This window comes from Danio aesculapii, chromosome 9 (genome assembly GCF_903798145.1).
Source record: "Danio aesculapii chromosome 9, fDanAes4.1, whole genome shotgun sequence".
NCBI lineage: Eukaryota > Metazoa > Chordata > Actinopteri > Cypriniformes > Danionidae > Danio > Danio aesculapii.
In genome coordinates, this window is record NC_079443.1 from 40,079,624 (window position 1) to 40,101,838 (window position 22,215).

At 33.6% G+C, this 22,215-nt stretch overlaps 2 protein-coding genes across 14 annotated transcripts in view; one reads left to right on the forward strand and one right to left on the reverse strand.

Annotated features, from left to right (window-relative positions):
- Positions 1–9,829, forward strand: part of map2 (microtubule-associated protein 2) — a 212,006-nt gene extending 202,177 nt beyond the window's left edge. For all 13 annotated transcript variants that reach the window (XM_056465691.1, XM_056465694.1, XM_056465693.1 and 10 more), the window contains 3 exons: positions 4,976–5,057; positions 7,659–7,771; positions 7,847–9,829. In XM_056465691.1, the coding sequence (XP_056321666.1) occupies positions 4,976–5,057; positions 7,659–7,771; positions 7,847–8,062 (411 nt within the window). In that variant the 3' untranslated portion in view covers positions 8,063–9,829. The remainder of the gene's footprint in view (positions 1–4,975; positions 5,058–7,658; positions 7,772–7,846) is intronic.
- Positions 9,830–11,395: 1,566 nt separating this feature from the next.
- Positions 11,396–21,601, reverse strand: myl1 (myosin, light chain 1, alkali; skeletal, fast). The gene is made up of 6 exons (XM_056465704.1): positions 21,395–21,601; positions 19,784–19,811; positions 16,392–16,535; positions 15,995–16,168; positions 13,560–13,637; positions 11,396–11,904 (listed from the first exon to the last, which is right to left on the reverse strand). Exons 1-6 carry the CDS (start codon positions 21,518–21,520, stop codon positions 11,876–11,878), a joined length of 579 nt encoding a protein of 192 aa, XP_056321679.1. The 5' UTR covers positions 21,521–21,601; the 3' UTR covers positions 11,396–11,875.
- Between the last annotated feature and the right edge of the window lie 614 nt (positions 21,602–22,215).

Sequence of the window (22,215 nt, forward strand, 5' to 3'; positions counted from 1 at the left end):
TAGTTAACAATGTGCATGCTAAAGGCATGTTCATGCTAGCAACATGTTAAGTAAAAACATTAACAATGTGTTAAACATGCTAGAAATATGCTAGATTGTAATTTAACATGTAAGTAATGTGCTAATTCATGCTGGATTTATGTTAAATGTGTTTCCAACATGCTATTTCATGCTAAATACATGTTCATGCTAGCAACATGTGAAATAGAAACATACTACAAACATGCTAACAGCATTTTAATTGCATTAGCTAAGTATTAAACATGCTAGAAATATTTTAGATTGTAATTTAACATGTCAGCACTGTGCTAATTCATGCTGGATTTATGTTAAATGCATTTCCAACATGCTATGTCATGCTAAAGACATATTCATGCTTGCAACTTGTTAAATAGAAAAAACTAGAAAGATGCTAACAACGTTTTAATTAATGTTAACAAAATGCTAAATAGGCTAGAAGTATGTTAGATTGTTAGTTAGCATGTCAGCACAACTAATTCATGATGGCATTATGTTAAACGCAGTTTCAACATGCTATTTCATGCTAAGACATATCCATGCTAGCAGCATTTCAAGTAGAAACATGCTAACAACCTTTCAATAAATATTAGCAAAGGGTAAATGTGCTAGAAATATGTAAGATAAGTAGTTAACACGGCAGCAATGTGCTATAATCATTCTGTCATTGTTAAAACATTGTTTCAGCATGCTATTTCATGCTTAAGTCATGTTTATGCTAGCAGCATGTTAAATAGAAACGCAAGAAAGATGCTAACAACATTTTATTTAAGGTTAGCAAAATGTCAAATGTGCTAGAAGTATGTTAGGTTGTTAGTTAGCATGTCAACACTGCTAATGATCCCATTTTGTTAAACAGTTTTAACATGCTATTTCGTGCTAAAGACAAGTCCATGCTAGCAGCATTTTAATAGAAACATGCTAACAACATTTTATTTAATATTAGAAAAATATTAAATGTGTAAAAATATGTAAGATTGTTAGTTAACATGACAGCAATGTGCTATAACCATTCTAATATTATGTTAAAACGAACGAACCAACATGTTAAATAGAAACATGCTAACAACATTTTAAATAACGTTAACAACATGTTAAACATGCTAGAAATATGTTGTTAGTTAACCTCATGTCAACAATGTGATTCATTCTGACATGTTAAAGCATAGTTACAGCATGCTGTTTCATGCTAAAGACATGTTCATGCTAGCAACATGTTAAATAGAAACATACTAGAGACATGCTAACAACATTTCAATTAACGTAAGCAAAATGAAATATGAAATATGTTAGATTGCAATTTAACATGTCAGCAATGAGCTAATTCATGCTGGATTTATGTTAATTGCATTTCCAACATGCTATTTCATGCTAAAGACATGTTCATGCTAGCAAACATGTCAAATAGAAAGATACTAAAAACATGCTAACAGCATTAAAATTGTAAAGGCAAAATGGTAAACATGCTAGAAATATGTTAGATTGATAGTTCATACTAGAGACATACTAGAGACATGCTAACAACATTTTAATTAACCTTAGCAAGATGTTAAACTAGATTGTAATTTAACATGTCAGCAGGGTGCTAATTCATGCTGGCAATCTGTTAAACACGGTTCCAACATGCTAAAGACAGTTTCATGCTAGCAACATGTTAAATAGAAACAGGCTAACAACATTTTAATCATCCTTTAAAATTTACACCATATGTAACAAAATAAATATGTTAGAATGTTAGTAAACAACCTGCTAATTCATGCTGACAATGTTGAAACAGGTTAGCAACATACTAAACATGTTAGGCTAAAGGTTTGAGTAGCAAAACCATTCTAAATGTATGGTTACCATGGTTTTCCGATAATAACCCTGCTTTTTGTATTTTTCCGAACGTGTATCCATGAGCTAAAATGTTAGCAACATGCTAACAATATTTGCCATGAGTTAAAATGTTAAACATGCTACATGTAACATGCTATGTGTAATGTGTTAAATTCTGAGATGGTAAAAAAATTGGTGTATTATTGGAAGTAAATTTTGCAATATTTGCTGTAAGCTTAATGTCCACATGCAATTGTGGTTAAGATATGCTAAATGTTTCTACAATTCTTTCTTTAAACTTCATACATGCTTTTTGTAGTATACATACAAAATTGGCTACAATAAACAATTTTAAAAACGTTATCCTGCTGTATTTATGGGATTTATGGGATTTCTTTGACTGAAAAGGATAAATGTGATTCTGCCGCAACACTTATTAAAATATAAATGATCTCATCTTACCTTATCTTATAGGCTACATTAGAAAATAGCAAAATTATGTCTTAAAGTACTGAACATATCTCATTAACTTTTGGGAACAGAGCCGTAGTCTGTGTGATCTTTGTGATGTGCATACTGTATTGCGTGCTGAAATGCCTTGACCTGTGTTTTCTGAAAGTCAGAGCTGGTGTTGCCGAGTCATGTTTATACTTCAGTCTGATTTGCCTTTTCTGCCCCTCGCAGCAGAAGTCTGTCTCTCTGAGTGACTGAGTCACAACTGAGCTGTAATGACTACACTCTGTAGAGCATGAGGCCAGGTCATGGGGTTCATTAATGTTCAGCGCTCAGATATATTATATATTCACGCACTGTCTATTAAGTTAATGGTGGAATATTTTATAATATTCCAGAACACCGCTTTTAAATTTAGAGTTTACGAATTAGATTTTGAGTCACACTTTAAAATACGGTCTCAGTAGTTAATGTTTGTAAATGTATTTAGTAACATAAACTAATAATGAACAATACTTGTACAGAATTGATCAATAATCATACTTCAGAATTTACTATTGCATTATTAAAATCCAAATTCCTGCTTGTTAACATTAATGCACCATGAGTGAATAAAAATAAACGACTTTATTTCCATTTAACTAACATTATCAAACATGAATAAATACTGTAATATATGTATTGTTCCTTTTTGTTCATTTTAGGAGATACATTAACTAATACAACCTTATTGTAAATTGTTACCAAATATACCTTACTGTAGATAAGTTGCACCCGTGAGACTCAAAGCATATATTTTTTAAATTAAATATACATTTAATTTCAACGTTCATGCATCAAAGTATATATCAAACTAAATGTTAGCTTGTTTAATTTTTTATTATTAAAATGCAGTCAAATTACTTCAAATATATATTTTTTATTTGTTATTAATTTTTCTGGTTTTTCACCTTTAATTGATAGGATAGTAAAGAGTATTGACAGGAAAGCGTGGGAAGCAGAGAGAGGGGAAAAATTGGCAAAGGACCTCGAGGCAGGAATTGAACTTGGGTCGCCGTGAGCACCGGAGTACATGTGTTAACACACTAAACACTATGCCATTGGCGCTGGTCAAAAATATCTTTTGAGGAAATTTCAGAAAATATAAAATAGTTTCACTAAAATATAATACAAATATATTTATAATATGCCAGAACACTGCTTTTAAATGTAGAGTTTATGAATTAGATTTTGAGGATAAAATATAAGGATAAAATATTTCTTATATCTAGATTTTTTTTATTAAAACAAGACTTAATCCCATTTGATGTGTTTTGCATATAGTAAAAATACATGGCTGAAATATATTTGAAATATATGTCGCACTTTACAATACAGATTCAGTAATGTTAGTAAATGTATTTAGTGACAAACTAATATAGAACAATACTTGTACAGCAATTATCAATAATCATACTTCAGAATTTACTATTGTATAATTAAAATCCAAATTCCTGCTTGTTAACTGTAATTAATGCACCATGAGTGAATAAAAATGAACAACTATTTCCATTTACTAACATTATCAAACATGAATAAATACTGTAATACGTGTTTTGTTCCTTGTTTGTTCATTTTAGTAAATACATTAACTAATACAACCTTATTGTTAATTGTTACCAAATATACCTTACTGTAGATAAAAGTTGCACCGTGAGACTCAATAAACCATATATCTTTAATTAAATATACATTTAATTTCAACTTTCATGTACCAAAGTATGTTTCAAAATATATGTTAGCTTGTTTAATCTTTTTATTATTAAAATGCAATAAAAATTATTTAAAAAATATCTTTGAGGCAATTTCAGAAAATATAAAATAGTTCACTAAAATACTGTATATAAAAATATATATTTAAGCAACCCTATTAATATTTACTAAGCTCTTGAATTCAATATTCATTACAGATATAGTAAATTCATTCATTTTCTCTCGGCTTAGTCTCTTTATTCATCAGGGGTCACAACAGCGGAATGAACCACCAACTTATCCGGAATATGTTTTACACAGTGGGTGCCCTTCCAGCTGCAACCCAGTACTGGGAAACATCCATACGCACTCAATCACACACATACACTACGGCCAATTTAGTTTATTCAATTGACCTATACCGCATGTCTTTGGACTGTGGGGGAAACCAGAGCACCTGGAGGAACACCACACCAACACGGGGAGAACATGTAAACTCCACAAAGAAATGCCAACTGACCTAGCCGGGTCTCAAACCATCGACCTAGCTGTGAGGCGACAGTGCTAACCACTACGCTACTGTGTCGCCCAGATATAGTAAATACTAAGCTGAATTTGTTTCCAAATATACCAGAACTATTAAATGGTACTTTACCGTCTCTTCTGATTCAGCTGAATGTTTGTTTTCTGACTGTGTATTGTTGATATTTATTGCAGGTGTTGAGTTGCATATTGTTGCGAAATTTACATACAGTATGACTCAGTTTGGTTTGCAGCTCGGTTTTTATGTGTCTAACTGTTTTTGCAGTGCCTTCCTAACCATTTAACTCATGAATTATTTCTGTTTTATAGGCAAAACCATTTTATTTACAGCTTCTTATTTGAAGAAGAAATGTTAGACTATTATCCAGATTTTTTGTTTTATTCTGTTCTCATCTTTGGCTGTTTCTTACAGATTCACATTCAGTCTAAGAAGATTGATCTTAGTCATGTGACCTCCAAGTGTGGATCATTGGACAACATCCGCCATAGGCCAGGTGAGCATGATGGCTGGACATTTTGCACACAGACTGGAGATTTGCAGTGTCATACAGCTTGCGGTGGAAATGAGCTGTGCCTGAAATAGACTGTTGAATGATGCAAGAGCACCATCTAGTGGTTGTGTTTTAATGGCATCGTTTGCAAAATCTAATCCAAATATTTCACTTGTTCATTTGTGCATGCAGATTTACAAAGTGAAAATCATCAGTTCACTCACAGTGACATCTGCATTTTCTGTTTTAAAAATACATCACTAACATTATATATTTTATATATTACAACAGTATAATTCAAAGAACTTAGAAGTTTCTGCTTCTTATTATATATTATTATTATTTATGTACTTTTTTAGTTAATTGTTTTATAAATGGCCTATACATTTGTATTGTTCAAATGTTTGGAATCAGTATTTTATTATTACTGTTTTATTAAATACGAATAAAGAAGACATTTAAGACATTTATTTTGGTACAGAATATCAATATTTTAAATAATTGCTGTTATTTAGAATTTATAGTCTTCAAATAATTCTGAAACAGTGTCACATAGAATATCTTAAACTGATAACACTTCCAACACTGATAGTAATAAGACATGTTTCTTGAGAAGAAAATTTTAATTGTTTCTGAAGGATCACATGAGACTTTATAAATATTTAATACATGAATTAATTATTTCTTTAATAATTTAAAAACTTATAATTCATTGGTGAAACCAAAATATTAGTAAAAATTTGGCTGAAAAGTGAAAATTGATAAATTTTTTATTAATTAATTGAGACTGAAATATTGACATCAGACAATACATTTTTATGAAAGACAAAACGACACTATAAAAGCTGTAAAGCTGTAAAAGACACAAGGATAAATGCAAAAAAAAGTAATAATAAAAATAATTAAAAACACAAATTAATAATAATAATAGATCTAAAAATAATATAAAAGTCAAATTAAATAAAATAAAAGCTACCCTAAAAAAGTAAGTTTGAAGAGATGATTTAAAAACACTGCATTGCAAATTTCAGAGGGTAAAGAGTTCCACAATATGGTGGCCAGTGAAGAGAATGCCTGGTCACCCATAGATTTTAGCCTCGTTGACTGAGCAGTTAAAAGACCAGCATCAGACAGGGCACGTCAAGGAGTGTATGGGATTAAAAGCTCAGATAAATATTGTGGTGCTGGACCATTCAAGGCCTTGTACGCAAGGATAAGGATTTTAAAATCAATTTAAAAACTGACAGGAAGCCAGTGCAAATTTTTCAAAATAGGGGTTATGTGCTCTCTTGCAGTGGTCCTAGTCAGAATTTTAGCTGCTGAATTTTGTACTAATGGGCTATATGCACACATACTTTTAATTTTCAGCCAGGCAGCACAAGGACTTCCAGTCTTTTCATTGCAAAAGTGTCACGTTTAAGATTTTTTTAATAATCAGTGATCTTCACTGCCTGTTAGATATACGATATGAAGTGGGTGTCAGATCGGACACGAAGCGCTGCATTAAATTCCATTTCCCCCTACAATGTCTTCAAAATATGAGTTTATTTTACCCCAGTATTCTTCGGAATTCCTCTGTATTCTACAGGAATTTCTTCGGCTTTAAAACTCTAGCTGTGCATAAAGCCCATTGATGCCGATTTACAAAGTGAAAAAGATCAGTTTACTGACATCTGTATTTTAATTTTTTTAAAGCATCACTAAACAAGTGTTTTATATATTACATGAACAGTATATTTCAAAGTTTTCTTATTATTATTTTATGTACTTTTAGATAAATAGCCTATACATTTGTACTGTTGAAATGTTTGAAATTTTTTATTATTACCGTTTTATTAAATAAGGATGAATAAATTAATCAAAAGTGATATTTATTTTGGTACAAAATATATCTATCAATATTTCAAATAATTGCTGTTATTTATAATTTCTGTTCTTCAAATAATTCTGAAACGGTTTCACACAGAATATCTTAAACTGATTCCAACACTGATACACACAGCTATAACACTAAAACGGAATAAGACATTTCTTGAGAAGTCTATTTTAATCATTTCTGAAGGATCACGTAATACTGAAAAAAATATTTAATACAGAAATTAATTAAATAATTCTAAAATTCTTAATTTTTGGCTGAAACCAAAATAAAAAGGACGAATTTGGCTAAAAACTGAAAAGATTTTTATTGAATGGTTGGTTGGTTGATTGATTAATTGATTGATTGATTTTTCCATAGCCCCCACAATTGTTTTGGAAAAGGAATGATTGTTTAATAATCAGTCAATAAATCAAATATTTAATAATAATAATAATAATAATAATAATAATAAAAATCAAATAATACTAATTAAACAATCAACACTCAAAGAAAAAATTCAGAACAAAAGTTTAAACTCAACAAAATTGCACTTTACAACAATAAATTGCAACATTAAAATAACTGTAATAAATTAATTATTTTACGTATTTTTCAGTTATAGTAGGCCTAGTGCTTTGGGGAATTATTTTTTTTTTTAAATATAATAAAAAATAGCACTAACAATGCACTGACTATAGGTGAGAAATGAGAAATTTGTTGTGATTTATTGTTTTCATATATCTCAGGCGGTGGCCATGTCCGCATTGAGAGCGTGAAGCTGGACTTCAGAGAAAAAGCCCACGCCAAAGTGGGCTCCCTGGATAATGCCCACCATACACCCGGAGGAGGTCAGATCCAGGTCAGTCCTCGATAAATATATGTTTGTTTGTTTTTTCACAAACACTTAACGTAATCCTATTTCTTACTTTTGAAGATCGAAAGCCATAAGCTCTCCTTCCGCGACTCTGCCAAAGCGCGCGTGGATCACGGAGCAGAGATTGTGATGGAGTCGCTCGGGCTGTCCGGCGGGACGTCCCCTCACCGACACAGTCACATGTCCTCATCCGGGAGCATCAACATGCACGAGTCACCACAGCTGGCAACGCTAGCAGAAGATGTGACCGCCGCGCTGGCCAAACAAGGCTTGTGAATCCCCAAAATCTACAGTAGTTTCCCTCCTCAGTGGTGTCACGGTTGACCCTTTCCTTCCTCCCTCCGGTATTTATGGAACACTACAGATTCACTTATTCACACTATTCCCTCTTCATCCGTCAACAAGCCCTGTCTTGACTATCTAAAAAACACAAGATGATTTTTATTTTCAGTTTTGTTCATTTTAATGAATTAGCTAGAGAGGTACCTGTGCTTTTTATTACCCATCTTACATGTGACTTTTTATGGTTGTGTACAGACGGTGGCCTCAAATGCTGGTTTAGGCTGTGTGCTGCGTCTTAAAGTCGGTTGATCTGATTTTTTTTTTTAAATACGCAAGAATAATCCCATGATGCACGTGTTTATTTGCCCTTTCAGTGCATGGACTCTAAAACATCAAACTGCAATCAAATATACAATATATTTATAAATATACCAGCGCAACATCTCACGCTCAATTGAAAAAAAGAAACGATTATTCCTTCGATAACGTATACTGTAATGCAATCGCGTTAAAAACAACAACCCTAGTAGATAGTATGATGAGCATGTATTCTAGTACACAAAAGAGGCTATTTTCTATTTCAAGGGATTTTAGTAAGTTATTTGCTGAAACGTTGAATAAAATGAAAACATCATGTTTTGTAGATACTAGCGACGATGTTTAGCTTGTACATTATTTCAGATGATGCACCCCTGGCTTTGCTGTTGTTACTAAATCGTCTGATCTTTGTCGCTATGCAGTTTTTCGACTGACGTCAAGTTAGCGACGCTGAAGCTAATTTGAGTGAAATCTGCTTGGAGAGCTTCTTGCGACCTCGTGCAAAATTTTGTCAAGTGACTGTAAATGTGACTGCACATTTACACTAAACAGTGATTTCACAATATTAAATGTTCGAGGACTACAGGTTAACGGGAATCACGTAAGATCTGCTTGAACCATAAACCGCCATCTTTAATAATCCATCCACTTGTTAAGTCGTGACATATGAAATACTGTTTCCGGGTCCAAGCCGCTACTTGTTTGAAATGAGAAAATATTCGTTTATGACCCCTTTTTCGTCATATCACACATTAAAGTGAATTTTATATAAAATCATAGTGTACACATCAGACTTGCTGCATCACAATTACCAAAACTGTAACAATTTCTAAAAAATGTCTCACTTTCTGGCCATCGGATATTAGGCATGGATATATATTGCGATCGAGATTTTTGAAAGTATTACATCGCTTCGTAAACGTTTATTATTACCATTTGATGAGTCTCCCCATACAGTTTAATATAGCACTTGGACCCAGAAGCCGCTTCGCGATTAACAGCCGGATTGGGGTGAATGGTGGTTCTGCGGCCCTTGTTTTCCTCTTGGGAGTTTTGGCCCTTGTCTGTCTGCTGATTCCTTCTTGGATGCTTAGTTTTCTTTGTTAGGACATGGAAAAAGAAATACACGAATCCAGACTTTTAAAAAAGGATACTCACTGCGCTTGCATCAGTTTGAACACGGTACACCAGTATATTTTTTCTCCTTGTCATTTGTGGTTCTCCCTGCCCGTTTTCCTCTAGAACAGCTGTCATTCGTAGGCTTCTGTGTTTTTCGGCCCCTCTGAGCCTTACCCATCCACCCTTTCCCCCATTCCCTCAGCTGCTGTAAATGTATTTAAAAGGCCACATAGATGTACGCAGTTTTTCTCCTGTTGGTATGATACGGATTATAAATGCCCTTAACAGTTATGACAATAAAAAAAAAGCAGAAAATGAACCAAATGTTAGTGTGATCTGATTTGTGGTTGATTTTGTGTAGATGTTTGGATATATTTAATTCTTGAAGGTTTTTTAAAAAAGTGTGTGTAATGTACAATGATTTTGCGAAGGGGAGTAAAGTTCCTAAGACACAAATGTATACATGGGTTTCTCATTGTACACATGAGGTTGGGTATTAAATACATAAAACATTATTAATTCATAGAAAATAAAAAAACAACCACTATTTAAAATATTACCATACAATAATACAAATTGACTACATTATTGCTAGCTTCGTTACAAAAAGAAAATACAAAAAGATAATGTTTAAAGTGAAGGATTAGAATTAATATATTGTAATATATTATTATAATATAAAGCAATTATCTAAAAAAATATAAAAAGATAATATATACTGTTAATTGAAGCATTAGGATTAATATATTGTAATATATTATTAAAACACAAAAAATTACAAAAAGATGAGTATGAATTTTTGTTATAAACAACAGCATTGCATTATAAATAACTTAAATAAAAACGAATAATATTATAACATAAAATGATCAAAATCCTTAGCAAATTAATGAATGTCACAAAAAGTCCAAATAATTTCATTATTAACTATAATAATAATAATAATAATAATAATAATAATAATAATAACAATATCAGTATTATGATTATTATTTATTTTCTTTAATGATTAAAATATTAATAAAGAAAATATTAATAATAATAGTATACAAGTAATAAAGTAATAAGTAAAAAAGTAATAATGATATTATACAAACAGTAAATGTGACTGCACCATTAACAGTGATTTTACAATATATATATTATTATAATATAATAATAATATATTATTATTTTTATTTTTTTCTAAATCATGTAATACCTGTTCAAATTTCCTGAAAGTGTGGCTTCAGGCCACAATTCATTTGCATCTATCAGTGTGTATATATATATATATATATATTTTTTTTTTTTTCTTTTCTATTTTTTGTACATGTCTTACAAATAGTATAAACTCCAGATGAATGTAAACATTCTAATACTAATTTAAATCCAAATCAATCCAAGGTACTCTTTTAAAACTCATTTATATTCTTATTATGACCTTCCCCATTATCCTTGTCCAATTAAGTACAGATGGACAAAATCCTACCAAGTCCCATCCTGCTTTATTGTCTTTGAGATTAAAAAAAAAAAATGAATCAACAGATTATTGATGTGATACAAGTTGTAAATACTGTATGATGTGTTCACACTTGCTAAGTTCAGTTCTGTCATTGCAGTTTATTTAAATGAAATAACTAAATATAATATAAATAATAAATATGAATGCAACATGGACCGAAAGCATCTTTACCAACCAAAAACAGCAAGCATCTTTAGATTCAAACCTAAAAATGACAGCGTGAACAATGATCCTGACCACAAAGCTCCAAGTGTGAACACACCATAAAATAGCAAATGTTGCTTAGCTATTTAAATGAGCACATTCACCTACCTGTTCGACTTACCCCTCCCTTGCACCTCAGCCCTGTGCACTTAGTATGAAAACATTAATCACAACAAGGCTAATACTTTGTCAAAAGTTTATTATGAGAATTGACAGAGGCGAAAAATAAATTAAGACTCTGGGGAAAGGGGAAGGAGGTTTTGCAGCCAGTCCATTAATGGCAGTATATTTAGCACCTTTGACTTTGGGATGCAGAAAGTGAGAGGTCATAGGGAGTGCCTTATATATTTGAGTTACCATGATGCCCCGCCCCAACACACCCACCTCACCCCTCACAACTGCTCCACTACGGAGAGGCTTGTCTCAGCACGAACAACACCAAGAAAATTAGCTGGAAAAAAATTGAGTGGATTCCAAGAATGGACAAAAGAAAAAGGAGTCAAGTGGAAAAAAATAGCATACACACAAAAAAAATAATAATTGTTTATGACTAACATCCTGTGTCCCTTTCATCCATTTCTGAGTTGGTTTTGGAAACATTGTGTGGATGTCCTGACATCATGGAATCTGGAGAAATGCTTCAGTCTCCTCACAGCTCTGACTTAGACAGACATGATGTGTTTGACGAAAGCTGTTCAAAATGGAGAGAGTCAGAAAATATGAGGAGGGCTTGAAAAATTGCAGAACAACGAACACATTAAACTATAAGTTAGTGATTATTAATTGTTTATTAATTGATTTTAAATATGTAGAATCAGAATTTTAGAACTTATGCAATCATTAAAGCATGGGTAAAGTAACCCTTCCATTTTCAGTCACTGGTTGGAATCTTACTTGTTGTAGTGTCACTAGAACCAGGGGGGTGGAGGGTTGTGTAACACAATTGAGAACTCCGTTAGTATAGGTACTGTACTGTGGTGTTAGTAACTATACTATGGACCGGGTTTCAGGAAGCCGCTGCGATCGGATACAATCCCAAAGTTGGTGACCCAGGGGTGTTAATAATTATAGATAGATAGTCATTATTAATTATGAATGAATAGTCATTGTTAATTGTTTATGCCATGTTCAGACTACACAACATTTTTAATGATTGTTTCTGTGGCACAATATGTGGTCATAGTACATATCGATGCCATTAATAAGGCAAAACTAGTGATTGACTTCCAGAAACAGCAAAGTCCTAAATAATAGGCAATACACACAGGCAGCATATATTTTAGTGGCTGCCCTAAAATGAAAGTCTACTGCATAATTCCAACTAACAGCACTGATCATATTTCTGTCATTTCACCATTCATGAAACCTGCATATGGAAGACCTTATCAGTGAATGTCATAGATGCAATGGAATCCATCGTGGAGGACCAGAAAAATATGTAAACATGCTAGTCTGTCTCGATGTGTCATGCTGTTGTCCATTAAGACACAAAATGATTGCTTATTGTTATTTGTGAATAACCACTACACCTTTGTCAAACGGATCCAACCCAGGCTCCTTCTGAAACCGTACCACTATATACATTTCTGCAGAGCGCCAAATACGTTTCAGAAGGTACGTTCTTTGCAGTTTGTTATCAAGAATCCACCAGAGGGAGCTGTGTAAACATTTTGAGATCTCAAATTTCTCTAGCGGGTGCTATTTGTGCCTGCCTGTCTGGCGTAAATACACCAGAGGCTGCTCTCGACTGACTGAGCGACTAACCCACCCTCTTCCTTCCCTAAACCCATCCAACAGTGTTTTCAAAACCACCAATTGACCGGTCCACCCACTTCCCTAAACCCAACCGACAGTTTTAAAAAGCAATCCAGAAAAAGAAAAGCCCTCGGCTGATTTCTTTTAAACACATTTTCAGATTTTACCACATTTCACCCTGTTATTTACTTGTTTATTTTATTTTTTGGCTTCTGTTTTTGTCTTTCCCGCTTTCTGGAACCGTTCTTCGCCAGACTCGAATCACGTTATCGTGGTCAGCTCCTCTCTGCGTCTCAAGTTCGCCGATGTACATGGCGAGCTAACTGGACAAACTGGTAACAGCAAGAAAGCCAGCCATACGGAGGTAAACGGTCAGATGGTAACCGCGAAAAGGAAAGCAGTCATACAACCCCGTAGCGTTCATTTTAAAGACAAAATGCAGCCATACTGTACGTACATCGGGCTACATAATCCGTGATCTTCAGAAATGTATATGGGACTACGCTTACAGAATAACCCTGTGTTGGACGGATCGGAGGCCGGCATGACTGTATATATGTGCATTCAGGCGATGAAAAAATCTGGACTGACCCTCATAGTTGACACAGCCGTTTTCATCCTCCTGGCCTTGCATGAGAGCATCAATCTCAGCTTCACTCATTTTCTCACCTGTAGGAAAAACAGAAGGAATAAATTGGTCAAGTCATTAAAGAAGCCGAAAGACTAGTGCAACAGAATGACTTAAAATTGTTCATGTGTATGTATGAAATGTAATCAGCTGTGAACTGAGACCATATTTATTTTTTCCTGCTTAAAGGCTGGAGTTTGTATTGAAAATTATGTAGAATCTGAACTTTGGAACTTCTTTATGGAATCATTAATGCATGGGTAAATGAATTTAAAGTAACCCATCCATTTTCAGTCACTGGTTAGAATCCTACTTGTTGCAGTGTCAGTAGAACCCGAGGGTTTGAGTGTATACTGTACGCTCTGCGTGAGTAAACTTCACTCCCTTGATCTCAAAAGTCACATTAGAAGATAACGTTGGATGCTACTCTCTTTAGCGTTCCTCATTAGCACACAAGCCGCCCATGCCAGAAATCTTTCGTGTCTTGAATCCCTGTCGGAGTGAGGAATTCAAGTAGAGCTGTAGGGGTTATATGGTTGGGAGAGAGGTTTTGTGCGGGTGAGTATAGTTGAGGTCAGTTTAATGGGTAGAAACAGGAGGGGGTTATGTTTATACCTGCCAACATTTGTCTCTGAAATTCTGGGCAGGAGGGGGTCTTGGTGGTGGTGTGTGTTTGTCTAAATAGCACAGTATTATATAGTACAGTAACTGTACTGTGGTGTTAGTAACTACTATTATGGACCGGTTTTCGGATGGCTACTGCGATCGGATACTGTACCATAGTTGGCAACTTGGAGGTGTTACAGACTGTACCAAAAAGATTAGGGGGCGGGGTGAAATTACAGGAGTTTTCCAGGAGAAATAACAAAATGGGAGGGTGGCGGGAGATGGATCTGAAGTATGGGAGACTCCCCAGAAAAATGGGTGTGTTGGCAGGTATGGTTATGTTGATACTGTGACATAAATAGGAGCAAAGATTGGAGCTGAGGGTTTTAACACTGCTCCTGGAATCACAAAGTGCATCCAAAATTCAGGTAGGTACTACATTTGAATATGAATGTACTTCTTGACCATTAAAATAAGTGTATTCTATATAAATATGGGTAATATGAAAGGAATTTGGATGTACTGTACAACATTTGCCATGTTGTCATTATCAAATTCCCTACCCACATCAGTTGCCTTTCTTCCCTCCCATTCATAAAGTCTTTCTTGTGGCCTCATGGAAGAGTTACTGTAAGTGTCCATTGGATGTACAGTACTAGGGCATCCAGGTACTTCTCACCTACTGTTTTTTTCTGCATACTATGAATTTGGACATACTGATTGGCTTACATACATTTTTCAGTAGGGAAGTGTGCAATTTCCACCACATAACCACTTTGCTGCAAAGTTTAGCTTGAGCCTTAAGTAAACACGACTGATGCAGCCAATCAAGGTTCTTAGAATCACTTGAAAAATACAAGTTGATGAGATGAAGCAGGATTGAAATGAATTCAGCATGAAAATAGGTACCCATGAACTGCGTTAAAGAGCTCTGGTTTGAATGGACAAGTGCAGTAGAGTCCAGCTAGTAGAAATACGGATAGACCTGGTCTCATAAGCCAAGCTCTATAGACTCACATTGCTGCGATTACATCAAGTAGGGGATTTGTTGGTGGCATGATACCAATGGGAGCGATGTTTACAGGGGAGAGTGTACTATAGGCTAGGATTTTCAAAAGTATTGAGTTCAGTACAATTCGGTACTGAAATTTTAAAAACGTTACTTTTCTGCTAACGTTTTATCACTGGGAGCGCGTTCTTAAACACCACTGATTGCAGAAATTACTCTGATTGGCCGTGAAGGTCATCAGTTCATTCATCATTGCTGTTTAGTGCAAAAAGTGCAAGAAGAGATACACGGACACTGGAGCATTTCAAAGCCATGTAGATCAGTGGATCTATCAGCGGATCGCTCATATGTCAGCTCATAGACAGACCAGCTGATTGACGCAACTTTGAAACTCTGCAGTGTTTGTGTATTTGTGCTTGCACACTGTGAACAGCGGTGAAAGTGGCGAAACGATGACCTTCACAGCCAATCACAGTAATTTCTGCTGAGAATGTGAACACAATGGCCAAGCAGCAGTGTTTAAGAATGTGCTCAACGTCTCTGAAATGTTATGGGGAAATGCACATTTTTAAATTATCGATCTCAATACTTTTGACAACCCTAATATAGGCTAACAAGTAGGAGATGTGAGAATTTACTTAAATCCCTTGGCCTCAATAGGCACACTATATTGTAGGCTCGAAGCAGTGTTGTACTGACTCAGATGGGAGTGAGGTTTAGATCAGATCGAACCAGAAGGGCTCCACTAGTAAAAGCGTTCAACCTGTTAATTTTGCCACTTACCAAGTGTTGACAAGACGATACGCAGCTCAGCACCCATTACTGTTCCATTGCCCTCCTTATCGAATACACGCAGACCCTCAACGTAGTCGTCGTATGTTGCCTTGTTTGGGTTGTTGATTACAACCTGCAGCATAGGCAGGAAACCCTCAAAGTCCACTCTCTTGTTTACCATGTCTAAAAAACGGGGTCAAAAGGGAACAGAAAGGTCACAGAGTGCAGATGAAGTGAAACATAATGCTGCAAGCACCTGTCATGACACCAGCCTTCTGCCAATTAGTTAAAAAAAAATAATCTAAAAAAATGTCATGGTGAAATATCTTGACAGTGCTGATGATAATGTAGAGGTACTTTCAGAGTAGCTCATTAAAATGCTAAAAAGAAGGAAAAATTCCCTTACCATCAGCGGTGGGGTTGCCCAAGATCTTTGTAACCTCTTTGTTGGTTGGGTTCTGTCCCAGTGCACGCATAATATCTGCAATCTGGTTGTAGGCTACTTTGCTGTCACCAACTCTGTCAAAAAGTCCGAAGGCCTCCCTGTAATCTGGAATTAGGGAGATTGTTTTAGTTAAAGGTGAAATGTGTGATTTCTCCAGACATTTTCAAGCAACTTCCTCAATCAAAACCTGCAAATCACACCAATGGTTGAGACAATGTTGTATTTCAATTGAATGTAGCCCTCTCTGTAATTCTACTTAACAGTGCAAACTAATATTAGTGATATATTAGAGACGTTTAAAGGATTTTTGATATTTTATAGTAAATATTGTGGTGGTAATTTACAGTACTACTGGCTTTACTACCTGTCTATTATTATGATATTAACTGTTTTTTAGAACTTGTAAGTGATTTTATTTTACATCCCTTATCCTGCCCAACATCCTAAACCCAACTACTACCTTAATAACTATTAATAAGCAGCTAAAAGTAAATAGTCTGTTAATAGTGTGAACTGTACAATAAAATAAAAAGTGACCAAAATTGTTTGGTTTACCGCATTTTTTTCCTCATCTTAATAAAGTTTCATAAAAGTCTGATACAATAAACTTAAAAAAAAAAAAAAAAAAAAAAAATATATATATATATATATATATATATATATATATATATATGATAGACATATTTTGATTACCCGATGAGCTTTTCAGTAAACATATTTAAAAAATAATTTTTGATAACTCCCACTATTAATTATTGGCTTATTAACTCTTTATTACTAAGATTTTAGGATTTTGGCACTTATAGTGCTTATATTCTATATATTAGTACTTATAATCTTTAATCTACTTTAATCTACACAGTTAAATATATTTATTAGCCCCCCATTGATTTTTTTTTTTTCTTTTTTAAACATTTCCCAAATGATGATTAACAGAGCAAGTAAATTTTCACAGTATGTCTGATAATATTTTTTCTTCTAGAGAAAGTCTTAATTGTTCCATTTTGGCTAGAATAAAAGCAGTTTTTAATTTTATAAAAACATTTTAAGGTCAAAATTATTAGCCCCTTTAAGCTATATAATTTGTTCAATAGTCTACAGAACAAACCATCATTATACAATAATTTGCCTAATTACCCTAACCTGCCTAGTTAACCTTAATAAACTAGTTAAGCCTTTAAATGACACTTTAGGCTGTATAGAAGTGTCTTGAAAAATATCTAGTAAAATATTATTTACTGTCGTCATGACAAAGATAAAATAAATCAGTTATTAGAAATGAGTTATTAAAACTATTATGTTTAGAAATGTGCTGAAAAAAAATCAGGGGGGCTAATAATTCTGACTTCAACTGAATATGTGTATATATATATATATATATATATATATACATATATATATATATATATATATATACATATATATATATATACATATATATACATATATATATATACATATATATATACATACATATATATACATATATATATATATATACATATATATATATATATATATATATACATATATATATATATACATATATATATATATATACATATATATATATATATATATATATATATATATATATATATATATGTATATATATATATATATATGTATATATATGTATATATATATATATATATATATATATATATATATATATATATATATATATATATACATATATACATACATATATATTCAATTCAATTCAAGTTTATTCATATAGCGCTTTTACAATGTAGATTGTGTCAAAGCAGCTTAATATAGAAGTTCTAGTAAATTGAAACTTTGTCAGTCCAGTTTTCAGAGTTGAAGTTCAGTTCAGTTCAGTGTGATTTAATTTTCACTTACCATTACCCAATACATAAACCCATCTTCTACCTTGCGATTTAATAAGCAGCAAATTAGTTGTTTTTTTAAGCTAAAAGTCTAAGTTAATGGTTTGTTAACATTTTTGTTGACATTTTTATAATAACTATTCCGTAAAACTGTTCATATTAAGACAAACCAGTCTGCCATAGGTCAGGTATATCCATTGTAGTGCAATATGTACAGTATCTACAGTTGAAGTCAAAATTATTACCCCCCCTCCCGTTTATTTTTTTCCCCAATTTCTGTTTAACTGAGAGAAGATTTTTTTCATCACATTTACAACACATTAAATAATATTTTACTAGATATTTTTTAATATACAGCTTAGTGACATTTAAAGACTTAACAAGGTTAAATAGGTTAACTAGGCAGGTTAGGGTAATTAGGCAAGTTATTGTGTAATGATGGTTTATTCTGTAGACTATTGAAAAAATATATAGCTTTAAGGGACTAATAATTTTGACCTTAATTTTTTTTTAATTAAAAACTGCTTTTATTAACAAATAAGACTTTCTCTAGAAGAAAACATATTATCAGACATATTGTGGAAATGTCCTTGCTCTGTTAAACGTCATTTGGGAAATATTTTAAAAAGAAAAGAAATTCAAATGGGGGCTAATAACTGTACATTGAGGATCCTCACCAATATGTTGCATTTTATTTTAATCTCTCAGAATAACAGGTTCTAATCACTGCCTATTAATCATTTAGATGCATAAATGTGCAGACTGTGTATTAATCAGTGCAAAGGGTTTCTATGAACGTCATGGCTGAGTGTACTGGCTCACTGGAAGACGATATGCTATAAGATTAATAGCTTCATCTGATTTCCGCTAAAAGCCAGCTGCCACCAGTGACATGGCAGGGCGGGGGAAGACATTCAAAGAGTCGACTTGCAATTGATACACTCTCCCAAGAATATATCTCCCTCCATATAAAGGCTGTGCCATGTGAGGCCAGAATGCTGACTGCAGAGTAACTCACACCCAGGTTGCTGAAAGCTGCCCCACACTGAGAAAGGCACACATTCTTTCTTGTAATGGTGCAATCTCTGGACAATGGTGCCAATTAACTGTGCAGTTGCATTGAATTTTGCTTGACCTTCACAATGGAAGTAACTCCTAGAACACTGGGAATCTGATACAACTCGCTTATGTAAAACCATTGAACGTTTTTTAAGCTTTCTTTTAATTAAAAAGTTTGGGTTGTTTTGAGCTGAATTTGTTTAGAATGCATTTAACCCAGTTGTGTTTGCCCATATTTTAACCAAATTTGGGGTTAAACGATGCAACATTTTTAGAGTGTGGCACTGAATTCAAGCCTAGAAGTAGATTGTTTAGTTAGGAAATTTAATGTGTGACTTTTCTTTTGTGTGATTAATTTTTTTTTGTCTTTATTTTAAGCACTGCATCCTGTTTACGTTCATATGTATATGTGAGAATGTGTCATAGGACAAATAATCTTACCTTCCAACTGGTCCTGGGTGAAATCGAGCTGCAGAAAAACAGAGGTATGTTTTATTTATCCCATAAGTCATTACCAAACATGATATTACATTACATCAGTAGATCCTGTTCATTGAAACGTTCATGTCAGCTCCATTTGAATGAGATTTAAGGATGCAAATTGTATAAAAGAGCTGTTGTTTTCTTACACAAACAATATTGGGAACATTTAATTTAATTCCATTCTAGAATACTTGGATATAAAGGCTTATACTGGATATGATATACAGAATAAGTGATATCAGGTAGGTTCTGTGTCATTTCTATATGTAAATTTGAGTCAAAGCAATTCTGTCAGTTTAAAGATTCTTCATCAGTGATGCAAGTTCATTTTGTTCTGCATAATTTAGCATTGCTGGTGACGTGGAATGAGCTTCAGGACACGAGAAAGCCCAACACATCATTAACACCGTTATGACAGGTGAGTCGTTCACAAACAGCTGCTTTACTACAAAACTATAGAGTGAGAGTCGCAGATCTTGGGATGCTTAATTTAGTCTCTCAGCTGCTTAGAACAGTAAGGAGCTCCATTTTTGGCCATGTCAACCATCTCCAGATCTGGGCCAATCAGAAAAGGGGTGTGGCATTGATTGTAGTTATGCAGAAAAAAATGGAAATTATGCGAAACTATCCATGGTGCTGAATGAGCCAATAATAAACATTTTTAGATCACAAAACAATATTAGGCAGCTTAATAGAAGTTACCAAAAACATAATTTAATATGAATAAAATTAGATGCATTAAATATATAAATAACTTATAACAATAACTTACTACAAATAACTTATAACAACAACTTATTACAAATAACCTTGTAATGGCTCTGCATTTCATTACAGTGTAATTTTGAAAAAAAAAAAAGCTGTTTCAAACCAAACCTAGATAAAATATAGTTAGTTATTAGTTTATTATAAATTATCCACAGGGTTGAAGTTAAATATTAAATAGTTTAACCCATCAGTTGGGTTTGTCCATGTTTTACCCAAATTTGTTTTGAAACTTAGCATACTTGGAGTGTAATGGACAATATTAATGAGTGTAACTAATGTCATTTTTATAATTCTTAGATGCTTTACACAAATACAAATATTATGGACCTCTTCATTGCTAATGCATGCAACCCACCACACACTTTCTCATAACAATAAAGGTGATATTGGCATTGAGATTCCATAATGAACTGACATAGACATCTGACGGACGTCCAAACGACGTCAATTATACCGACGGACGCAAGAGATGCACATCCGTCAGACCTCTAATGTTTAGTATTAGGAAATTGAATATGATTTGATCACTGAATTTAAAATAAAATCAAAACTGATTCTTCAGTGGAATTCCAGAGAAAACACGCTTAATAAATGCATTTTAAGACTAAATCATTACAGAACATTACTTTGTATTAATAGTCACTCATTGGAACTAAATTATTCATGAAATCTTTAAATGTAAACGTGTAATCTTTTTAAATGTGTAATTCCAACTTACTGAAAAACATTAATGACTAAAGAGATACAATGAACAATTCACTGCGAATGTGTCTGGATATAGTTAACAGCAATGGTTGTTACCTTCACACCGGACAGGTCTACTGCGGCGGCTTTAGGGGGCTCGGGCGCTGGCGCGGGAGCGGGGGCAGGTGCGGGCTCTGCCTTCTTGGGGGGCTCGGGCTTCTTAGCGTCCTTCTTAGGTGCCATTTTTTAGTCTATTTGTCCGCCGGGAAGGAACACGACACAGGGAGTGGACCACAGCTTGGAGGAAACTCAGCATTCTCAAGGAAAGGAAAGATGTTTATATACTCGTATAAGTTTCTTCAGAGTTGATGTCAGTCTGATACTTAAGCGGATTGGGTCGCTACTTACAGAGGGGAGGGTTCGCGCGCCTCAAATGGAGAAAGGGGGCTCGCGCGGGCACACGAAAGGGTCGTAAATGTCATTTCACTTTTAGGGGAAGACCGCGAATTATCTTCAAGGTTTTGAATGTAATATTGATAACTCAATAGTTTTGCCTTTGTTGTGGTTTTACCCAATATTGGGTCACATATGGACAAACATACATTTTTAAATTAAACTTTAATGGTATTTTTAACCAAAAAACTGTTGAGTTTATCCATATTTGACCAAACTCTAGGTTAAAACAATCTAGCATATAGGGTATGTTTCAGTGGAGAACTCATAGATGTAACGAGAGTATCGTCTATTTAAATTAATACTTTACACTTGCTTTCAAAAAATAAACAGTGACGTCATGCACTGATTTAAACATGGCGCTGTAAAAAGTGTAAATAATATCAGGCTATCTATGACTATAAAACTATCTATGCAACCATAGACAACTCAACATTTTTAAAGATTAACTAGTTTAATTAAGCATAAACATTGTGATTATCTAC

What these genes read in the sequence shown, in the direction of transcription:
- myl1 (XM_056465704.1), bottom strand. Translation starts at nt 21,520, where the DNA reads ATGGCACCTAAGAAGGACGCTAAGAAGCCCGAGCCCCCCAAGAAGGCA. An exon ending in CACCCAGGACCAGTTGGAAG is followed by an intron (nt 16,536 to 19,783) that starts GTAAGATTATTT and finishes CCCTAATTCCAG; the next exon opens with ATTACAGGGAGGCCTTCGGA. An exon ending in CGGCTGTGTCAACTATGAGG is followed by an intron (nt 11,905 to 13,559) that starts GTCAGTCCAGAT and finishes CATTTTGAACAG; the next exon opens with CTTTCGTCAAACACATCATG.